Genomic DNA, 18,603 nt, shown 5'->3' with positions numbered 1-18,603 from the left:
AGGCCCCTTGGAAGGGTTTTCTAGGGTGAGCCCAAGAGTCCTGTGCCCATCTGCATGGCTCCCTCCCACCACGGGCTGTCCAGACTCTCCCAGCTCACTGTGGTAGCATGGACCCTGGACAGGGAAGAGGTCTCAGGCTCTGGAGTCCAACTCCGCTCCTCCAATCCTGCCTGGGTCAGCTTGAGCAAGTGAACAGACCCCTTTTCTCATCTGTGAAAGGGATAACAGCAACAGCCACTCGGGTTGGTATGAAAAGTCAGTAAGCACAGATAAACTGTGCAGTCACTTAAATGGGGAGGCTTGCCCCACCCCGGGTCTGCCTGGTCCCTGACACCGCCACCACCACCACCCCACCCCTGCCCATCTCCCACCTGTGTTTCTCCTGCTCTTGCACTCTAGGCTCATGAACGCCCTTCTCTGCATTCCTGGACTCACCAAACTCCCTTCCTACGTCAGGGTTGTGCACTTGAGAATTTCTTTCTAGGACACATGCCTCATTGCAACCTACCCCTCACCCTCAGGGGCAACTAAAAGGTGGCTCTGAAGGTTTCCTGGCACCTGTGGAGGTGAGGTCCCCTCTGTGCTCTTTTTATCCAGGAAACCATCCCCATTCTAGAGCAGTAGCCAGGCCTGCTACCAAAGCGTGCTAGGTGGGTCTCCTGTCTAAACGGGAAGGTCCCTGAGGGCAGGGGTCTTGTCTGTCTTCCTGTGTCTGGATGCCCACTGCCTGGGAAGTGCCTGATCCATAAGAGGCTTCAATAAATATTTTCTGTGAGGAAAGAAAAAGGTCTGGGACACAGAAAGGAGGGAAACTGAGGCATAGGTGGATTCCATATTACCTTCCCCAAAGCTGAACTTAGTTGCAGTTGCACACCCCCCCCCCTTCCTCGACTGTGTTATGAAGGCTGGGCCAAGGCACAGCTCACAAGCAGGTCACCCCAGGTGAAAGCACTAGCCCCGAGCTCTGCACCGAGCTTTCCTCTGGCCAACCTATTGATCTCTATATGCTTCACAACAGAATGTGCCTCTGGGAGCTGTGGCCAGGCAAGGCAGTCCACGGGGTGGGGAGAAGCCACAGCCTCCCGATGTGGTGGGGAACCTGGGAAGGCAGGTGGGCCCTAAGGAGGAGCCCAGACCTCCTACAGCCCAGGCTGCCAGTAATGCTATTCCCTACCCCTGGTTTCTGGCTCCAGAAGAAAGTGTGGGAAGAGAGACACACACAGAGATAGAAGTTGTCAGAGACTGAGAGACATAGAGAGGTAGCATTGGAGGTTACACACACACACGTTCACACACATATAGATACTCATCGAGAAGGAGCCCATCCTCTGGTGTGGAGGAAAGTGGGCTCTATGTCTGGTCCTGAACCACTGTTCTTGGGGCAGGTAATGGAGCAAATTTTAAAGGTCAGAATAAACCCACTGGCTTGAAAAAAAGTTTAAGCATTGATTGTGTCAGTCAAAGTGATGGGAGTTTTGGAGCAGCATCTCCTTAGAAGAGAGAAGCCGACCTTTATTGGGTAGGGGGCTGTGTCAGCACGAGCTTCTGTCCTCTCCCGAACAACAAGAATGCAGCAGACACCACCATCACCAGGTACTCAGTCCCGCCAGGCACTGGACTAGGCAATTTTCCAGTCATCATTTTATCCCGACACCAATCCTGAAGGTCCTACCATTATCCCCAGCTTATGGGGAAGGACACAGAGCTCAGAAATGAGAAGTGGCTTGGTCAAGGCCACGCAGCTCCTGAGAGGCAGAGCTGGGGTCTGTGCTCCAGTCCGCCAGGCGGCACTTTCAGGGCTGACTAACTCCACCTGGTCCGCGGTGCATCCGGGCCAAAAGTGAAATATGATGAGACTGAAGAGGTCTGCCCTGAGAACGTTGTGTATGTTTATTTTCAAGATGAAAGTTCTACCGCTCAGCTAATGGTCTGGAGGAGGCTGTGAGTGAAATGTGTGTGTGTGTGTGTGTGTGTGTGCGTGCGTGCGTGTGCGCGTGCGCGCAACAAAACATGTATGTGTTGAGAGGTAGGAAGAAAGGGCAATTATGCTGCAGGCTTTGCCCTCAGAGCACCTGTTATTGTCAGACATGGTTTTTGTTTTTTGTTGGGTTTTTTTTTGTAGTTTTCTGAAGCCAGAAACAGGGAGGCAGTCAGACTCCCGCATGCGCCCAACCGGGATCCACCCGGCACGCCCACCAGGGGGCGATGCTCTGCCTATCTGGGGCGCTGTTCTGTTGCAACCAGAGCCATTCTAGCGCCTGAGGCAGAGGCCATGGAGCCATCCTCAGCGCCCAGGTCAACTCTGCTCCAATGGAGCCTTGGCTGCGGGAGGGGAAGAGAAAGACAGAGAGGAAGGAGGGGGGGAAGGGTGGAGAAGCAGATGAGTGCCTCTCCTGTGTGCCCTGGCCAGGAATCGAACCCGGGACTCCTGCATGCCAGGCCAATGCTCCACCACTGAGCCAACCTGCCAGGGCCTGTCAGACATGTTTTCACATCACCTCACTTGGGTCTTACAGGACCTCTGAACAGTGACATTATCTCTCTTATTTTCTACACAAGTGAGCAGCTGAAGTTCTAGAAAAAATGAGTAACTGGCCCAAAGTCACATAGCCAGTAAGCGGCAGACTAGGACTAGAACTCAGGTCAGTCTGAACACAGGCTTCCCCTCCCCAGATCATGACAGTGACACAGCCAGATGGGTGCTCAGTGTTAAGTGTTGGGTCACAGGCACCAGGCCAGAGCACTTATGGGAGGCAAAGGAGCTGACTTGTGTTGGCAGCTGGGACCTTTGGGGGGAGGCCAACGGAGGAGATGCACTGGGGCTGGTCTTAGAAGTGGCTAGATTTGGACGGGTGAGCCCAAAGGGAGCCATGTTCCATTTCAGGCATGGATCAGGTCAAAGGCTCAGAAGCTAGGAGTGCAAACATGGTGAGGGGATCAAGAGGGCAACCCAGGTGAGGACCGAGGAGAATGCGGGGTGGCTGTGAGGATCCACGGAAGGCAAGTTGGGGTCAGGTGTGGAGGCCCAGGAAGGCAGAAGACAAGGGGTTCATGGGAGAAGGTTGTGGAAGGGTAGCGTGGATCAGAGTGAAGATGAACCCACCTGGGGCACCTTGTTCGCCTTTGATCTGGAAGAGCTCTGCAAGAGAAGAAGAGGGATGTCACAGGTGAGCTGAGGTGGCCCGCACCCAGAGCCCCCAGAACCCCCGCTCAGGGCTGAGAGTCAGCACCTCTCAAGTGATGAGCAGAAGGCAGACGGGGGTAGGCAGGAGGGAGCTGGGGGACTCTGGACTAACAAGCCAAGCACCTGGGCATTTTTTAGGAATGAGTCCTCAGAGTGAGCCAGATGTTTAGTTGGACCCATGGTCTATACCCGAGAGCTGTAGATCCCTAGGAGTCCCAGAAGCAGGGCCCTCAGAGAACACCTCATATTGTCAGAAGATTATGGAGCCATACCAGCAAGGTAAGTGTTCCAGGTTAAAGGAAGAGCTTTTGTACTGATCAGAACTAGATCCTTCATGTCTCAAGGACAAGAATGACACTCCCTGTGCCTGAGCACCTGAGCCTGGACTCCGCCCATCAGCCACACTATGCCCTCTCTTCACATCCCAGCTTAGCACTCACCTGTGTTCACAGCGGGGGCAGCAGCCTTTAATGGGACTGGCCCTACTGGACCCTGTGTTCAGCACGTGCTCCCTTGGGCACAGCTCCCTGGCTATAGGCTCACCCTTCGAAGCCCCAGCTTGCCCCAGACACAGGGGTCAGAACAAGGACCCTGGGCTCCATGCAATAGTGTAAACCCTCCAACAGCTAGGAGCTCGTTTTCCCTAAATGAACCCTTCTCATCCTAAAGCAGATGGAGGGAGCGGCAGGTGCAAGGCCTGGAGAGGACCAAGGGAAGGGGAACACGTCTGGCTCCAGTTTTTCCTGTCTGCAGCCCTGCAATCTAAGCCACCATGTTGCCCCGATGGTCCAGCTATCCTGTCTCCTCCACAGTTCCCACATCACCGGGGCTGGCTTGGTACCCTCCATGACTTTCTACTAGCAATGTCTGTGTGGGTGGGGTCCTGGGAATTACCAGGCTCCGAGTCTTACCCAACTTTCTAAACATTCTGGATAGGTCTGAAGGTTTTATGACAGACTTGGCCTTGGACTGGTTGCTCCAGTCCTGGCTCTTGAGGTCACACTCTGCTTGGACAGGGTCTTTGGTTCCTACATTCCTGGTCCCACTCTCCCACACCCCTGGCTGCAGCCCGTGGGCACTGTAACTTCATATCCATCCCATATGGCAAGCACCGTGTGCCTTGGGCCTCAGGGTTTCATACCAGGCCAGGGTTTGGGAAGACTCCCTTGCCAGGGAAGGAGATTCAGGCCCAAAGGCCCCCTTGCCCATGAAAAAACAGCTCTACTGTCTCGTCCTCCTCTGTGGAATCTCGATCTGGAGGGGAGGGGCCAAACCTGGGTTCCGAGTGAAGTTGTCCATTTGTTGCAGCAGCCACTCCTGCCGGCTGTGGACCTGGGTGAGCTGGGCCTGCACGAGTTGCAGCCTTAGTGGCCCTGCAGCCCGGTGAGGGGCGCGCTCTGACCAGAGTAAGGCATAGGATGGGCTGTCCTCGGCAGCCAGCGTCCCATTGTCGAAGTGACCTTCCAGGGCCAGGAGCTGCTCCTGCAGATTCAGAACTGAACAACCCATCCAGTCCCTCAGCATTCTTTTGCAATCTCATGAAAGCCCGAGGCATTTGATCCTATTCCTGACACTTTTGTGTCATACATGCATAATTTCTGTAGGCTCTGAATGCATAAACACATTTCACAGGCCGTGAGGACTTCTATATCTTGCACATGCATCCTCCACACTCAGGCATGGCATTACACGGTCACAGAACATCCCTGGATGTACCCACAGCATCACAATCAACCTTCAACCTTTGTGCAGTTAAGAACCTAGTGCATGCTCTGGTCATGAGCACACAACTCATGTGATGTGCTGCTCTGACTTATTCATGCACATGACATGTGTTCATGACAGCTGGGTACAAAATGTTCTTGAGTGACTTCAGTGTCTGCTGATGAAATTGTTTCATAACCTTAGTATTTGGACTAGGAACACTTTGAAAGGTAAAGTCACATTAAAATGGTCACTGTGATTAACAGAGCCCCTTCTCACTCAGAGGCTACAGTTCTTGCTGTGAGCTGCTAAGGGCACACCCATGTGAAATCATTGCCTCTCACTGCTTTGGACACACACACAGGCTTGCACATGAGTTCTCTCTCTCTTTCTCACATGTGCAGCACAGCGCACTTTCTCTTCACTCCCCTCCTCAAACTTCAACAACGACCTCAGGGACTGAGAACTCTCTCCTAGCAGGTGGGCAGCAGTGACCCCCGGGCTTTCCATTCAACTGGACCTCTGTGTCAGTCAGGGACAAGTTCAGTTGCTCCCAGAAGGACCAGGCAGGACCCAGAGTGCTTTACCTTTCATCATCAGCACCCCAGTGCCCACAGAGAGCAGAATCAGGTAGATGACCACCACAGCCATGAAGCACTTCACCTGGTTTCTCTTCCTGGGCTTTGGATCTGAAAAAAAACCAGGCGGAAGCTGGCTGGCTGCTGCCCAAGGTGGGGGGCAGGGGCTCCAACCCGGCCCACAGTCCTCTCTGTGTGAGCAAGCAGAAGGCTCCCTGTGAAGCTGAGTAAAGAAGACACCAGAGGCCCATGGCCCCAAGACTTCCCCCAATCCTCCTTCTTGCTACAGCACAGGAAGTGCCATTGTGGCTCAGTCATGTGTATGGCCAGGCAAGCAAACACTTGTGCTACCTATCCTAGCATGGAAGAAGGTCCTTAAACCAAGTGTTAGTGCCTGGCCACAGGGGATTCTTGAGAGATGTTTATTAGATAAATTAGTAAAACGATGTGTTTGTTTCAAAACTCTGAGAGGAAGATGACCCTATTTTATAAACAAGGAGTAAGGTTTGGATAAGTTGAAAACTTATTAGGTTGTAAGACACAGACCTGGAATTCATGTCCAGGTCTTTGTTTTCTTTGTCTTTAGATTTTGAAATTATAACAGTAAAACATTTCTAATAGAATTAAACAGTATAGAGAACACTGCAAGAGCTAAGACTCTCCCTCAACCCTCAGGGTCCTCACTGAGACGATGAGCGTGGCTTGTATGCTGGGCTGCGGCTTTCAGCCCATCCTCTTTGCTCTTAGAAACTTAATACCCACAGACTCTTAGGTAGACTTTTCATTTTTTAAAATTTTACACAAATTATATAATATTATGTATAGAAAAGCACTTTGGTTTCTGCAATGAATGATTTTTCATGGACATTCTTCTAATTTTTATTGAAGATAAAGATTCAACAATTCTTTTTAACTGCCTAAGAGTTCTTATAAATAAAACCCACAATACATGCAAATATTTCCCCACTGATGAGCTATTTCCAGTTTGGGGTGTTACAACAGAGGTTGCAATGGTTCCATCTCCAGGCGTGGCCCCCCACCAGCTATCTCCCTGTTAAGAGGCATCCGAAGGCAGGCAGGCACGTGGCTGTAGACAGCCCACCACTCCCATGGCCGAACACCTACCCTGCTCCAGGAATTAATGAAACATAACCTAGGGTGGAAATGGAAATATAAACTGTGCTTCAGAGACACAGGTATCATAGAGGTCGAAAGCAGGGGTAAGAAAGTAGAAGCTATAGATATGTTCAAACTAGATGGTAGGGCATCGTGGAAAGAAGGTATCTAAGTAAGGATAGGAGAGGAAAACAGATGTAGCAGAACGATAGGAGAAGCTCAGGGATATCCACTGGGGCCCAGAACTCTTTTCTATGTCTTACCACCTGGCATAGAAGCAAGATATTGAAGAACCTGGCAATTCAGAATCTGTGGGCATTATCTAACTCACTCTACATAAAGCAAAGGAGCTGAGAGATTCTTTACCTTCTATGTTGATCATTTCATCTTTTAAAGGACAGAAAATACTTCAGAGGAATACCTACTCTAGATTGGTTTGTCCATAAGGAATTGTTGCTTAAAATGAGAGAGGAAAAATTGAGAGAGTTTACCCTGAAGTAAACTGTGGTGAGTCTGCGTGAAGATTTTAGGGAAGCAGTTTTCAGAAATTTGAAAGTTCTATTGTCTGACTCAGAATGAAAATATGGCTCTGGAGGAAAATAAAATTTTAATTTTATAAAAGATATTCATGAAGAAAAATGGCTGCACACACAAACTAGGGTTCCCGGCCTGCCATCTCCCACCCCCTCCCCCAGTGGCAGAAGGCAGTGGGATGGGCTCACTTCTCTTCTGTTGCAATACCAGTAGAGACAGAGCAGGAGCACCCACCCCTGCCCGCAGCACTGGGCTGCAGTGAGCAAGGCGAGGGAGGTGGTCTCTGCTCTGTGGGCAGGATATCTTCCGTCCCTCACCTAGTAGCACTAGGCAGTCTGGAGCAACAGGTGAACAAAACACAATCAGGGCGAAGTTGTTTTTGGCATCACAGCCCACAAAATGGGGCCAGAATCTATGTAATAAGTCTAAACAGTGCGACAACTTAGAAAAATAAAATTAAATGGGATCCAGAGTCTCTTGATGTGCTACCCATAACATCCATTATCCTATGGAAAATCCAAGAACAGAGAACAGAGACAATTACAGCTTGAATGAGAAAAGGTATTCAACAGATGTCAGTATTATGATGACACAGATACTGGAATTATTGATAAGGATCTCAAAACAGACTAACAAAGATTTTTTAAACATTTTATTTAGAAAATTAAATTTAATGAGGTGACACTGATTAGTAAGAATACATAGGCCTCAGGTAAACCTTTCTATAACTCCTGAACTGTTAATTGTGTTGTTTGCTCAGCACTCAAAGTTCAATCATTTTCCTTCACTGTATATTAGTCTCTTTTTCCTCTCTTTACCCCACACCCTCCTCCCCAATCCCACTGGTAACTATTTCAGTTTTATATCCCACCTATATGAAAAATCACACATGCATAAGAAAACAGCCTTAGAGACCTGTGTATCAATAACTAAACACATAATATTTACTGTATATCATTGAAACCTTAGAAAGAGTATGAGGCTGAAAAAATATTCAAAGAAATTAGAGGTGGCTGAAAACTCAAAATTAATGAAGACATAAACCTATAAATTCAAGAAATTGAGAAAACCCAATCATGCTAGATGCAAAGAAATCAATACCAAGACATATCACAAGTAAAATTTTTGGAGAAAATAATCTAGATACAAAGAAAATATAAAAATCTTAAGAAAAATAAAAACTCTTGAAAGTAGCTAAGAGAAGAAAGGCATATTACCTATAAAGGCATACCAATTTGGATGATAGATTTCTTATCTTATCCCATGGAGATCAAATAGTAGTGACACATTTTTCCTATGCTGAAAGAAATGAATTATCAACCATAAATTTTATATCCAATGAAAATATCTTTTGGCCCTGGCTGGTTGGCTCAGTGGTAGAGTGTCGGTCCAGTATGTGAATACCCCAAGATCAATTCTTGGTCAGGGCACACAGGAGAAGTGCCCATCTGCTTCTCTACCCCTCCCCCTCTCGCTTCTCTTACTCTTTCTTCCCCTCCTGCAGCTATGTCTCAATTGGAGCAAGTTGACCCCAGGTGATGAGGATGGTTCCATGGCCTCTGCCTCAGGTGCTAAGAAGAGCTTGGTGGCTGAGCAATGGATCAACATCCCAGATGGGCAGAGCATCACCCCCTAAGGGTGCTTGCTGGATGGATTCTGGTTGGGGAGCATGTGGGAGTCTGTTTCTATGCCTCCCCTCCTCTCACTGAATAAAAAAAAAGAAAATAATTAAAAGGTGAATGGGAAGTAAAGAGCTTCTCAAATAAAGAAAAACTAAGAGAAAGTATTGGTAGTAGATATTGGCAAAGAAGTTTAAAAAGCATGACCCCAAAATACAGAAGAGTTGAAGAACACCATAAAGCAACGGGGTCTAATAAACACTGATAGAATACTTCACACAACAGCAGCAGCACACATTCTTTTCCTGCAGTGAGTGAGGAAAATTCACTCAGTCCATATCCTGGGTCATAAAACAAACCTCCACAAAATATTAAAAAAAAAAAAAATGAAGTCCTGTTAGAGCATGCTCTCTGACAATAGAATCAAAATAAAAACCAATAACATATAGACAATAGAAAAAGTTCCAAAATCCCACTTGAAAATTTAAAAAAAACTTTCAGTTTTTATACTTATTTTTTTTTAATTTTTAACTGAATTTATTGAGATGACATGGGTTAATAAAATTATATGTTTCAGGTGTACGCTTTTATAATACATCATCTGTACTCTGTATTATGTGTTCACCGCCCCAAGTCAAGTCTCCTTTTATCACCTTTTATCCCTTCTATAACCTCTTCTATCTCCCCATTCCCTTTCCTTCTAGTAATCACCATGCTGTTGTCTGTGTCTATGAGGTATTTTGTTTGTTTGTTTGTTTTTGCCTTTATTTTTTAATTGATTTTAATTTGTTGTGTTTACATAGTTACAAGGGTGCCCCCGAATTTATCTTCTTCCCTCCCTCCTGTGTTCTCCTTGATACCACCTTTGCTTCTTCCCCCACTGCCTTCCACCCTTCCCTCCATGATTTACTATCTTGCCCTCTATGTCTCTGTGTTATGTGTATATATTTCACTAATGTCTTTCCTTTCTTTGATTGCCTCCTCTTATTCCCTTTCCCTCTGATCGCTTTCCCTCTGGACTCTTTGACTCTTTCTCTGCCTCTCTTCTGTTCCTCATTTCACATTGTTCATTAGACTCCTCATATGAGTGAGGTCATATGATATTTTTCTTTCTCTGCTTGGCTTATTTTGCTTAGCATAATAGATTACAGGTCCATTCATGTTGTCGCAAAGGATAAGATTTCCATCTTTTTCATGGCCACATAGGATTCCATTGTGTAACATGGCTTTTTATTCCACTCATCTACTGATGGACACTGGGGCCATTTCCAGATCTTGGCTTTTGTAAACAATGTTGCAATAAACATGGGGTGCATTTCTTCTTTTGAATCAGTGATTTGTTATTCTAAGGATATATTCCTAGAAGTGGGAAAGCTGGGTCAAAAGGCAGTTTGATTTTTAATTTTTTGAGAATCTCCATACTGTTTTCCACAGAGGCTGCACCAGTTTGCATTCCCACCAGAAGTTCAGGAGGGTTCCCTTTTCTCCACATCCTCGCCAGCACTTATTATGTATTGTTTTGTTAATGAGCGCCATTCTGACAGGTGCAAGGTGGTATCTCATTGTGGTTTTAATTTGCATTTCTCTAATGATTAGTGATGTTGAACATTTTTTCATATGCCCATTGGCCATCTGTATGTCCTCTTTGAAGAAGTGTCTATTCAGTTCTTTTGCCCAATTTTTGATTGGATTTTTTACTTTCCTGGTGTTGAGTTTTACAAATTCTTTGTAGATTTTGATTATTAACCCCTTATTGGACATGTTGGCAAATATGTTCTCCCATTGTGTAGGTTGTATTTTTATTTTGTTTATGGTGTCTTTTGCTGTACAAAAGCTTTTTAGTTTGATATTGTCCCATATGTTCATCCTGTCCTTTATTTAACTTGCTTGTGGAGTTAAATCAAGGAAGATACAAACAAGTGGAAGTACAGGAAGAATAAATATTATTAAAATGTCTATACTACAGCAATATATAAGTTCAATGCAATTCCTATTAAAATATCAATGTCATACTTCAAAGATATAAAACACATATTCCAAAAATTTATATGGAACCAAAAAAGAACACAAATAGCCTCAGCAATCTTGAAAAGGAAGAATAAAGTGGGAGGTATCACACTTCCTGATATCAAGTTATACTACAAGGCCATTGTACTCAAAACAGCTTGGTACTGGCATAAGAACAGGCATATAGATCAATGGAACAGAACAGAGAGCCCAGAAATAAACCCACACCTTTTGGTCAACTGATATTTGACAAAGAAAGTAACAGCATACAATGGAGTAAAGACAGCCTCTTTAACAAATGGTGCAGGGAAAACTGGGCAAATACATAAAAAAAAAATGAAAAGACCACCAACTTACACCATTCCCAAATTAAACTCAAAATGGATAAAAGACTTGAATGTAAGTTGTGAAACCATGATCATCTTGGAAGAAAGTATAGGCAGTAACCTTTCCAACATCTCTCACAGCAATATATTTGCTGATTGTCTATGAGTTTTTTTGTTTAACCCTTTCAACTTTTCTACCCTACCCTGCATCCCCCATCCCTCTGACAGCTTTCAGTTCTGTTCTCTATCTATGAGTCTGTTTCTATTTTGTTTGTTAGTTTTAAAACATTAAATAATGGATGAACCATATAGAAAGTATCAAATAAAATTAAAAATAGAACCAAGTGAAAGTGAGAATACAACATATCAAATTATGGGAAATTTATAACACAAATTCTTACATTACAAATGAGGAAAAATCTCAGATCAATAAACTAAACTCAAACCTCAAGAAACTAGAAAAGAAGAGGTAAGTAAACCCTAAGCAACCAGAAAAAAGAAAATAATAAAGATCAGAGCAGTGATCAGTGAGATTTAAAATGGAAATACAAAATAGATTAATTAACAAAACAGAATGCTGAGTCTTTAAATACAATCAATTAAATTGATAAAGCTCTAGCAAGACTGGAAAGATTTTATAAAAATTAGGCAAATCACCAATATCAGGAATAAAAGAGAATATTACCACAGATCTTGCAGCTATTAAAAAGAAAATAAATTACTAACTTTAGTTTACAACTTAGAATAAATGGCACAGTTTCTAAAAAACATAAGCTACCCAAACTCAATCAATATAAAATAGATAATATGATATCCATAATTATTAAATAAGCTTAATTTATAATTAAAAGCTTCTGAAAAAGAAATAGGAAATATTTAATTAGAGTATCTTGACAAATCCTTAATAAAGAATAAGCACCAATTCTCCCCAATCTCTTTTGATAATATAAGAGTAGAAAAATAAATAAATAAATAAATAAATAAATAAATAAATAAATAAATAAATTTTAAAAAAGAGTAGAGCAGGGGTCCCCAAACTACGGCCCGCGGGCCAGATGCGGCCCCCTGAGGCCATTTATCTGGCCCCCACCGCACTTCCGGAAGGGGCACCTCTCTCATTGGTGGTCAGTGAAAGGAGCATAGTTCCCATTGAAATACTGGTCAGTTTGTTGATTTAAATTTACTTGTTCTTTATTTTAAATGTTATATTTGTTCCCGTTTTGTTTTTTTACTTTAAAATAAGATATGTGCAGTGTGCATAGGGATTTGTTCATAGTTTTTTTTTATAATCAGGCCCTCCAATGGTCTGAGGGACAGTGAACTGGCCCCCTGTGTAAAAAGTTTGGGGACCCCTGGAGTAGAGAATACTTCTTAACTCATTTTATGAGGTCAGGATTACCTCAAAAGAGATAAAGACAGTGCAAAAAACCCTCCATATCTCTCAAAATTTGACTTAAAAATCTTCAACAAAATATTAGTAAACCATATCAAGCAATGTATAAAAAGAATATACCATAACTAACTGAGATTTCCAGATATGCAAAGCTTGTTCAATATCCAAAAATCAATTGATATGACCCACCATATCAACAGATTAAAGAAGAAAAATTACATAATATTTAATTCAGTGGTTTTCAACTGTATGGACTGGCAGTTGAAAACCATTGATCTAATTGACACAGAAAAAGCACTTGACAAAATCCAGCTTGTAATAAAGCTCTCATAAGTATGATTTATAGTCTTATCTCTAATAATAATAAATTCATAATAAAAACTCTCAGAAAACTAAAAATAGAGAACTTCTTCACCTTAAAAAAAAAAAAGAAGTGTCTACAAGATATCGAAAGATTATGTGATACTTAGTGGTGAGACAAAATACTTTTCTCCTAAGATTAGAAACAAGGCAAGGAAAGATGTCTGTTCTGGCTTTCTTATTTAATCACATTTCAACATACTATGGGCAAACATGTAAAAATCAAAGTTCAAACACAATGGCATTTATAATCACTCTGAAGAAAATAAAATATTTAGATATAATTTAACAAAGTGTATATACATTATCTATATGCTGAACATGGCAAAATCTTGATTTAAAAAATAAAATCAAAGACCTAAATTAACGCAAAGGCATGCCATGTTCATGGATTGTAAGATTAAACAAAGTAAAGATGTCAATTCTTCTCAAATCTATTTATAAGTGTAATATAACTCCTTTAAAATCCAAGCAATGCTTTTTTGTAGGTATAGGTAAACTTATACTAAAATTTAATAGAAAGGCAAAGTCATAAAATAGCTAAATAATATTGAAAACAAAAATAAAATGTGAGAACCTGGTAGTAAGTCTTGAAGTAAATTTACAGTAATTCAGATAGTGTGGTATTGATGGATGATAGACATATAAGTCAATGGAACAGAATAAAGAACAGAGAGATAGACTTACACAAATATATATGTGATTTTTGACAGAGAGTTAAAAGTAATTTAATGGAAGGATAGCCTTTTTAACAAAAAGTGTTGGAGCAATTAGACATCTATAGGCAAAACAGACAAACGGACCTTGACCTAAACTTCACATCTTATAAAAATAATCAACTCAAAAGAAAGCCACAGCCTGACCAGGTGGTGGCATATTAGATAGAGTGTTGATTGGGAACACTGAGGAGCCAGGTTTGAACCTCAATGTCGCCGGCTTGAGCATGGGCTCATCCAGCTTGAGCACAGGCTCACCTTCTTGAACCCAGGTCACCGGCTTGCGCATGGGATCACAAACATGATCTCATGATCACTGGAGCACAAATATTGCTGGCTTGAACCCAAAGTTGCTGGCTTGAACAAGGGGTCACTGGCACAACTGGAGCGCCCTGGTCAAGGCACTTATGAGAAGGAATCACTGAACAACTAAGGTGCTGCAACTATGAGTTGATGCTGCTCATCTCTCTCCCTTCCTCTCTTTCTGCTTCTCTGTCTCTGTTTCTGTCTCTCTCACATACACACACACACACACACACACACACACAAACCTTAAACTTAATTTTAAAATGTAAAACTATAAAAGAAAACTTTTATAATGAAACATACGGGAAGATCTTCAGTGCGAAGGGCTTGAAGAGTTCCTTGACTTGATGCCACAATCCCCACCCCCCAAAATGACAAGTTGGACTTTAATAGAATATAATAATTTTGCTTTGCAAAAAACTCTGTTTAAGAGAATGGAAAGACAAATTACAGACTGGGAGAGAATATTTGAAAACTACATATCCAGCAGGGACTTGTATTTTTAATATATGTATAAAGAACTCTCAAAAATAAAAAATTAAAAAAACTAATCCAATTAAGACATTGGCAAAAGACAGGAAAAGACATTTCACCAAAGAGAGTATACAGATGGCAAACAAGCACATGAAAATATATTCAACATCATTAGCCATTAGGAAAATGCAAATTAAAATTACATTGAGATATTACTATCATACACCTATCAGAATGGCTCAGATGAAAACAGTAATAACAACAATTGCTGGTAAGAATGCACAGTAACTGGCTCAGTTGTACACAGCTGGTGAGAGTGTAAAAGGGCACGTTTACCCTGGAAAAACAGATGAGCTGCTTGTTGAAAAACCAAACATACACTTAGACCCCAGCAATTGCACTTTTGGGCATATATCCCAGAGAAATAAAAACTTATGCTCACACAAAAACTTTTACTAAATAACCATAGCAGCTTTCTTTGTAATGGCCCAAACTAGAAACAACCCAGTGTTTTTCAATGGGTAAACTGTTAAATAAACTGTGGTACATTCATGTCATGGAGTAATTACTCATTGATATAAAGAACTAACTATTGATACACACAGCAGCTTGGATGGATCTCAAGAAAATTATGTTATGTGGAATAAAAGCCAATTCTAAAAAAGATACACACTCTGAAATTCCATGTATAGAACATTCTTTAAATAACAAAATCAAAGAAATGGAAAACTGACTAGTGGTTGTGTGTGGGAGGGGGATAGTGAGCACTGGTGGGGGGGTGAGGAGTAGATGCAGCTAAAAAGGAGCAGCATGAAGAGATGTCTATGGTGACTGCACATCCTGCATCTTGATTCGAGTGGTGCTTACACAAATATACACATATGGATAAATTGCGTAGAACTGAATTCACACACACAAATGAGAGCCTGTAAAACTAATGAAATCTAAATAAGCTCTGTGGATTGTACAACATCAATTTCCTGGTTGTGAAATTGTACCACAGCTATGCAAGATGTCATTGCTGGGGGAACTGGATGTGGGTCACAGAGACTTCCCTGCACATTTGTTTTGTGCAACCTTCTCTGAATCTATGATTATTTCTAAATCAAAAGTTAAAAAAAAAACACTGTAGGATAAAGCCAGCTGTTTAAAAAATGATAAGAAGTAGTGACACAACAAGGAAAAAGTCAGATCAATGACATGAACAAACAGTGGTCACCTCAGCAAGGCTGACCCTGAATGGACTCCAGGGTTAAGGTGTTGGGAAGTTTTAAGAATCATCTTAAGAGAAGGAAGAAGGGACAATGAGGCCCACAGCTGGAAGCCAATGCTTACTGTTAATTAAAACAAGCCACACCACAAAACCCATAACTTTTCTATTTATATTGTGGGGAGTCTTCTCTGTCAAGAAAAATGTTCTTTGAAAAGATGAAGAAAAGATAGATGCAGATAAATATAAATTACCAGGACAGGGCTAGAAGGGGATGGGAATACATACTTGCAACTAGTGGAGAAACGAGTCCTAAAGACCTATTACAGTACAGTGATTATGGGCAACAAAACTGGATTATAAACCTCAAACTTGCTGAGACTAGATCTTAACTGCTCTCAACAAGGAAAGAACTGGCAATTATGTGATGTGATAGAGGTGTTAGCTAATGCTATAGTGATGATCACACTGCAGTATAAATGTATCATGTCAATATATGTACACCTTAAACTTACACGATGTCCTGTGTCAAATAAAAAATTAAAAATGAATAAATAAATAAATACATGAAGTTCTTGAGACTAAAATTACTGGAAAGACACAACCATGAAGAAAGATATGAAGCCTGAAATAAGGAACTCGTGGGAGATCAGACAGGTGACAGTCCATAGGCCTGCAAGAGCTTCCTGATCTGGGGATAGAACCCCTGGAGAAACCAGACATGTCAGGAGAGTGACAGGATGACTCGAGCCAGACAGCCAGACGGGAGCACACCCAGGACACACCAGAGTCTCTTGATCAAGTTCAGATACTCCATTCCCAATGTGGGAGATGGGGTTGAGAGCAGCTCATGAGGAGAGACCCGGGGTTTTGTTAAACCTTCAGGGATCAAGCTTCTTTGGGAAACTAAAGCAAGCTTTGCAGAAATAAATCAATAATAAAGACCCCTGGAGCCATTTAGTGCTGAAACAAGTCATTTTAGTCATCTCAGTAACACTAGAGGGGCCACTATGTTATGAAGTCCCATAAGGATTACTCATCCAGAAAGTTCCATTTGTTCCATGATTTTTGTATGAGATGACAGGACTCATAAATGAGTAAATGCATTTAGGAAAATATTTCTTCCATCTGAATTGGAGCAGCAATTTTGTTTCTTGGTTAGACACTGAGTCAATGACATCCACAACCCAGGTCAGAAATCTGAGCTTCACCCTTGACCCTTACATCTCTCCCACTTGCCAAGTCCCACCATTAGAGTTCCACTGATTTGACTTGTACTATTTCTCCAGACCATTCTCCCTTTCTTCTTTTACAACCACTGCCTCTCATCTCTTGCTGCCATGCTCCTCTCTGTCCTCAGCATTACTCTTTCTGGCTTGTCCCCCCTTCCATAATAATGAGTAACCATATTAAATGGAAGCCAATGCCTCTCAGCTCAGCTTGAACCTCTTCAAATCTCCCCACTGCCCTTAAGATAGAGTCCATATTAATTTGCCCTGGTCTCAATTCCCACTGAGCTTTCTCTATGCCATTGCTGGGCTCACCCTGCCAGCCTCCTGCCAATACCAATAGGACTGCAGGCTCCGTGTTTATTCTTGTCTGTTTCTTCCATGCTGGCTGCAGTGCCTGGGAGGTAGCAGGTGCCAAGTAAGTTTTATCGGCTAACTTTGCACATTTCATATCTTAAAAGTCATATATCTAGAATGCTGCATTTCCTGATGTGCTGAACAACCATCGATTATTAAAGATGTTTACATGCATGCCTTTTCTATTACCATACCTTAAACTCCCAAAGGCAGCACACCAGACCTTTCAGCTTTGTACCCCCCTAAATTCCAACCATCAATCTGCTCAGACACATGCTGGATGAGAGGGGTCCTGACTGAGGCCGGCGGACAGAGTTGCAGTAGTTACTGAACATACGTCTCCCAGAAAAGACTGGAGTGAGGAAAGCTGGTCTGCTTGGAAGATGGTTCGCAGAAGATATTCTACAACAGGAGATCAGAGCCCCCCTCTGGAAAGCACTCACTGATGACTTTAAATGCTACAAATCCTAGAAGATTTACACAAGGTGTCACCAGTGTGACACTGAGGGGAAAAAATACAGATGACAGAGTTGACTGAACCTTTTACATCTGAGTTTAACCCACACAAACGGATTATGGAGCTACAGACGTATCTCAGCCAACGAGAAACAGAGAAAGCATTCCCTGATCAACACGTCAGTTATAACAGAAGTAGCCTTAAGAATTTCTGAGGAATTGCATTAACATGAAGCACTTGGCTTCTTTTCATCCTCTTGTTCTGACTCGTGATCTCATCCCACAACCTGCGCGTCAGAATGAGACACTAATCAAAGAAAGGGCACTCTAGGCATTAGCTTATATATACAAGGGGTATAATAAGCATTAGCATTAATAAAAGAAAAAATATTTAAATACAAATGAAAAAAATTGTGAAGCTTTAAAAAAAACCCTCTCTATGCTAAAAAACACAGAATCTATTATTAGCATTATACAAATTCTAGATTGAAGCATTCCAGAAAAGTATTAGTGAGAGTCCATGGTGCAAACCCTAGACTTTCTATCTCTACTCTACCATCATCACCAACAGAAAGACTACAGCACCAGGGAGTGTCATTATTGGGGAGTAGTACTTTACCATTGATTTCAAAAGGCTCCATTGTAGATGACATGGATTGGTCCAGAGCAGCTCTTTCTCCAGTGGTAGCTAAGAATTCTTCCTCCTTGAGAATTTCCTGAGGTTCTATCACTACACTTTATAAATGGTTAAAGTCCTGAAGCTAGCAGAAATGCTTCCCTCCTGAGGAAGCACTCAGGGGAAGATTGTTCCCATTTAACTACTGTAGCTAGTTGTATACTATGCAGCACTTCCTTTTGGCTCTGACTTCTGAATTTTCAAAATGTTTCCTACCATGATCAGAACTGGCCAGTTCTCAAAAATAAGCTATTCATGCGTGGAGCTCCTGCTTAGTGCAGCTGCTTGTGAAGATGGGTCGAGATGGTTTTTCTTACAAGTCCTTGAAATTGCCCCTTGCTCCTAGACCCCTGAGAGC

At 42.5% G+C, this 18,603-nt stretch overlaps 1 protein-coding gene across 1 annotated transcript in view; it reads right to left on the bottom strand.

The window, feature by feature from the left end:
• MARCO (macrophage receptor with collagenous structure) overlaps nucleotides 1–18,356 on the bottom strand; it is a 36,608-nt gene extending 18,252 nt beyond the window's left edge. Inside the window, exons 1-4 of the mRNA XM_066279715.1 lie at nucleotides 18,189–18,356; nucleotides 5,476–5,577; nucleotides 4,459–4,680; nucleotides 3,104–3,139 (exon numbers count right to left, since the gene is read on the bottom strand). Of these exons, the coding sequence (XP_066135812.1) occupies nucleotides 3,104–3,139; nucleotides 4,459–4,680; nucleotides 5,476–5,577; nucleotides 18,189–18,222 (394 nt within the window). The 5' untranslated portion in view covers nucleotides 18,223–18,356. The remainder of the gene's footprint in view (nucleotides 1–3,103; nucleotides 3,140–4,458; nucleotides 4,681–5,475; nucleotides 5,578–18,188) is intronic.
• Nucleotides 18,357–18,603: the final 247 nt, after the last annotated feature.

The sequence above is a fragment of the Saccopteryx bilineata genome, chromosome 5 (genome assembly GCF_036850765.1).
Source record: "Saccopteryx bilineata isolate mSacBil1 chromosome 5, mSacBil1_pri_phased_curated, whole genome shotgun sequence".
Taxonomy (NCBI): Eukaryota; Metazoa; Chordata; class Mammalia; order Chiroptera; family Emballonuridae; genus Saccopteryx; species Saccopteryx bilineata.
This window is presented reverse-complemented; position numbering and strand designations above follow the sequence as displayed.